This window comes from Oryctolagus cuniculus, chromosome 14 (assembly GCF_964237555.1).
Source record: "Oryctolagus cuniculus chromosome 14, mOryCun1.1, whole genome shotgun sequence".
Taxonomy (NCBI): domain Eukaryota; kingdom Metazoa; phylum Chordata; class Mammalia; order Lagomorpha; family Leporidae; genus Oryctolagus; species Oryctolagus cuniculus.
Window position 1 is genome coordinate 13,115,767 of NC_091445.1, and position 5,094 is coordinate 13,120,860.

The 5,094-nt window shown below is 36.8% G+C and overlaps 1 protein-coding gene across 1 annotated transcript in view; it reads right to left on the reverse strand.

Annotated features, from left to right (window-relative positions):
- Window positions 1-342: 342 nt before the first annotated feature.
- CETN3 (centrin 3) overlaps window positions 343-5,094 on the reverse strand; it is a 24,340-nt gene continuing 19,588 nt past the window's right edge. Inside the window, exon 5 of the mRNA XM_002713912.5 lies at window positions 343-744. Within this exon, the coding sequence (XP_002713958.1) occupies window positions 701-744 (44 nt within the window). The 3' untranslated portion in view covers window positions 343-700. The remainder of the gene's footprint in view (window positions 745-5,094) is intronic.

Here is a 5,094-nt window from a genome sequence, read left to right on the forward strand (position 1 = left end):
TAAGAGTGGGAACGGGAGAGGGAGAAGGGAGAAGGGAGAAGGGTTGGAGCATGGGCAGGAGGGAGTACAGGGTAGGAAGTATCAATATGTTCCTAAATCTGAATACATGAAATACATGAAACTTGTATAACTTAAATAAAAGCTTTTTTAAAAATGTAATTAGGCCTATGTTCAGTAATCTTGTACTAAAACATAAATTATTAAACCTCATGAAATCTTACTGATAGTTGTAATTCAACTTTTGTTTCATAAACTAGAAAAATGTAAAGAGAAAAGACTTAAAAATAGATATGAGAGTTAATAGAACTTAGAAATCAAAATAAGACAGGAAATTTACCAAACTTTTAAAATACTAATAAACATTTTATTAATAGAAGTCTGAAACTGTGTGCACCAAAATAAAGTCACTACTAATATGAAATAAAAAAATTTCAAAGAATGTGTACCACATGATTTGATCCTTTAAAACTTTATATAAAAGCTATATTATAAATACAAAGCTAAATTACTGCATATTAACAATGTTGTTCCTATAAAGAAACTTAACAGTAATAAAACAGAAATACATAACATTTCTTATTTTTTGGTCCTTCTGGAAAAAAGAAAAAGAAAAACAGATTTTTTAAACGTGGCTCCAGGCACAGAAATAGAATACAAGATGGTAACTGCAACATTCTCATGTGTTTATCCTTGTAATTCTTTAAATGTCACCCGTCATAATAGCAATGAACTCCTCTTGATTTACTGTGGTAAGAAAGAAAATACATCAGTCAAAAATACAGAAATTTTATTTTTTCAGAGACTACAATAACCATTGTACACTACTCAAAAATTTTTGTATTACACAAAATTTTTAATTCAAGATATGGCTACTTTTACTTTAGGAAATTAAATGTTTATTAAATAGAACTTCTTGAACACAAAAGCCCATAAAATGTGAGAAACATTATAAATTAATATTCTATAATAGTAACTGGAAAAAATACAGAACATTCTGTTATCAAAAAAGTCAATCATCACTATAATAGTTGTACACAGTGGCTAAACAACCATCTTTATAATCTTTATTTTACTATTTAGCAAACTCTCTCTTCATAAACAAGCTTGAACATGTCATGGATATAAATTAGAATTCTATGGAACAAAAGTAGAAAAAAAAGTCATATTGTTTTTTTGAATTTTTATACATCCATTTAGTTATTTATTTTTAAAAATCTATTTTATTTATTTGAAAGGCAGAGTTACAAAGAGAAAGAGTGAGAGACAAAGAGAGATCTTCCATCCATTGGTGCATTCCCCAAATGGCTGCAACAGATGGGGCTAGGCTGGTCGGAAGCCAGGATGCAGGAGCTTCTTCCTGGTTTCCCACGTGGGTGCAGGGGCCTAAGGAAACTGGATCAGAATTGGAGAAGCCAGGACTCAAACAAGCGCCCATATCGGATGCCAGCAGCTTAACCCACTATGCTACAATGCCAGCACCATTTAACTTTTATATCTTTAAAAGCCTATTTTAAAGAGAAATCCTACACAAGGAAGAGGAATGCCATGGATCTGTGTGGAGGGTGTGAACTGCAGAACAAACACAGAAACAACCATGACTGCAGCAGCCTGGAGATGGAGGTGAGACCAGACTGCAGCAACACATGGTGATATAGCAGAGGAAGAGCGTGGCATGAGTCTGGACTGGAGTCCTAGGGGCTAGATGAAGTGAAGTAAAAGGGGCACATTTATCTCCCCCTATCCTCCCCACAATGGCAAGCACTGCCTGGCAGAGAAAGGGCGGGCACCATATTGGCCTTTGGTAGAAGCTGCAGAATCCTTTGTGCACACGCATAGCAACTGGATGAAAAATGACGACATCTTCTCAGCAGGGAGAGGGCAACATTCGGCCAGTGGTTCTTGCATATGCAGGTGATCCAGAGATTCTACAGGAGAGGAAAATCCGCAGTCCCCACTGACTTTGAGCCTGGCTGGGTGGATTGACAGGCAGCTAGCTGGGCACCCACATAGGACTGTGACGCATGCCCAGCCTCCCAAATACTACAGGCTCTGGGGCTCAAGCCGCCTAGGCAGAGCTAGCTCAGAGAAGATTTACCACTCTGATGACTGGATCCTCTGCACCCAGTGAGTGGGGGAGTCTTGTGTGCTGAGACTGTGAGGACTTGGTGGCTACCACAGAGGGTACAGTGTGTAACTGGGTCTTTGGGCAATCACTGAGTGCAGCTCAACATGCTCGGAGCACCTTGGCTGCATGGGGCAGATCACTGCAACAGGACCCATGCTCAGAGTGAGGACTGCGCAGATCAGATCATTTGTGTGGTTTAGAGGCAGCACAGATGAGTGTAGAAACCACTGCAGGCTAACACCTGGGCATTACGCAGCTTGGAGGAGAGGAGGTGAAAGAGTGATCACACCAACAGAAGTGACCATTCTCCCCCTTCTGTTAACAAGAGATCTACCACACCCACCCTGGAGCACTGATCAGAGCTCCCTGGCCACACCCACCATACACTTCTTGGTATTCACTGAAAGTGCAGACATTCCTCTAAGCCACAGAGGAACATTTGAAAGCTAGATCCTTCAGAGGAAAAAAACAACAAGTAACTCCACAAATACCTAAAAATACATAAATAAATTCAAGAAATAAAAACAAGAAAGACACCATGTGAAGACAAAGACACTGATGAAATGCCGGAAACAGAGTTCAAAAAATCAATCATAGGATTACTCAAAAGCAATCAGAAGCAAATCCACGAACTAAAGAAAACCATACCTGACGTGAATGAAAATTTTTCCCAGGAAATTAAGATTTTAAAGAGAAATCAAAACAAAATATCAGAAATGAAGAATTCAATAGATCAAACAAAAAAGGCAATGGAAAGCCTCAATAACAGACATGGTGAGGCAGAAGAGTATCTGAGCTAGAAGACAAATCATTGGAAATTTTTCAATCAGACCAAAAACAACAAGAAATTAAAAAACTTCAAAACAGTGTTGAAGATTTATGGAATACTATCTAATGACCCAACATATGAGTCTTAGAAGTTCCCAAAGGTCTGGAAAGAGAGAATGGACTAAAAGACCTATTTAATTATCTATACCCCCATGTTCATTGCAGCATAATTCAAAATAACTAAAATATGGAATCAATCCAGATGTCCATCAAATGTTGACTAGATAAACAAATTATGGTATACACTGTGGAGTACTATTTAACTGTAAAAAAAAAAAAAAAAAAAAAGGACACAACTGGAAACCATTATACTTAGTGAAATAAGTCAGTTCCAAAAAGACAGATACCATATGCTTTCCCTGATCCAAGGTAACTAACAGAGTACCTAAAATGTATGTATTAGAGAGAAATGGACATTCTGAGATTCAATGATTGTTTACCCTTGTCTCCTCTGCTGAGGAATAATTTTTTTTTTGTTTTCATACCATTTGTTGAACTCTTTTACCTAGTGTAGAGTTTTGTAAACATTAGGAGTGCAAATGGGAAAGGGAGGAAGAGGAAGGGTTGGAGCATGGGTGGGAGGGAGTATAAGATGGGAAGTATCACCATGTCCCTAAATCTGTATATATAAAATACACGAAACTTGTGTAACAAATAAAATTTTTTAAAAGAGATTTAATCTTAATGATCAAGTAACAACTATAAAATACAGATGGAAATACAGGAAATAATCACTGGTAAAGACCATTTGTTAGTTTAGCAAAATCATCAATAAAATTCATTAAGAATCTCTAATTTATAAAGCACAACGTTTAAGTCAGCAACTTAAAAATAAACAGAAAATTGAATAATCTTACTAAGTACAATTTTTAAAAACCAATGTACACACAACAATTCATAGAAACCGACAGGAAAGAATGCTTCCACTTAGTGAAACAGTGGAGTTCATGGGCCCCAAGAATTAATACACCTTAACAAAGCACAAGTTCTGAAAGAAAATTTTGAAAATGATTAAAAAAAATACTAGTGAAAAATAAGAGACTTAGCTTCCAGACATAGCACTGCCCAGAACAATTCTACATCTCATGTTCTTCATCTGAGAACACCAACTATGAGAGAGTGCTTTGGGTTGTTTCTAACTCTTTAATGCCCTAGATGGTGATATACGAAAACATTCCATTGACACAAACATCTTTACATGCTTAGTGAGTGGAATATGCAAAAACACACACCAGAGTTCCTACTCAGGACTTATTTATATGTCAAATTAAACTGACGTGACGAAGATACTAGACAACATCATAAAATTATTTCTGATTTTATTAGGTATAACAGTCTGATAGCTATGAAAGACAATGTTCTTAGTAAACACGTGCTAAAACATTAGGGGGTCAAGTTCTTGATATAAGGAACTCCTTTCCAAATCGTTCAGAAAGAAAAAGATGCAGCAAATACAGCAATATATTCACTGAAGCTGGGCAGAAGGTACATCGGTGCTTACTATGGTAATCGAACCGCTTTTCTCTATATTTGAAGATATTCAAAATGAAGATTTTAAAATTAATTTTAAAATGTTGAGAAGATAAAATGTGTTCATAAGGAATGAAAAGAATATTCTGGTCACAGAAACTACATAGAAAACCAGTTTCAGTAATTCTGTTAGTCAGATTTTATAACAAGAAGAAACACTATATAACACAATATGTGATCTATTACTAAAATACAAACCAGTATCAATTGGAAAATCAAATCCATCATAATGTGAAAACTCACTACTGACAGAAAAATTCAGGTTAAAAAGTAATCATGATTTGGTCTCTAAATAAAAATACAGAATTTGGAAAGATGATGGAAAGAGAGCTGAGGTAGATGAACAGCCTCAGAAACATAGTTACAGAAAGAAAACAGTTGTGCCTAACAAAAATAAGCTATGTGTTAAGAATGAGCTGGGGCCAGCATTGTGGCACAGCAGGTAAAACCACTGCCTGCCATGGGAGCATCCCATATGCTCACAGGTTCAAGTCTGACTGCTCCACTTCCCACACAGCTCCTTGCTAATGTGCCTGGGAAAGCAGTGGAGGATGGCCCAAGTCCTTGAGACCCTGCACCCTCATGGGAGACCCAGGAGAAGCTCCTGGGCC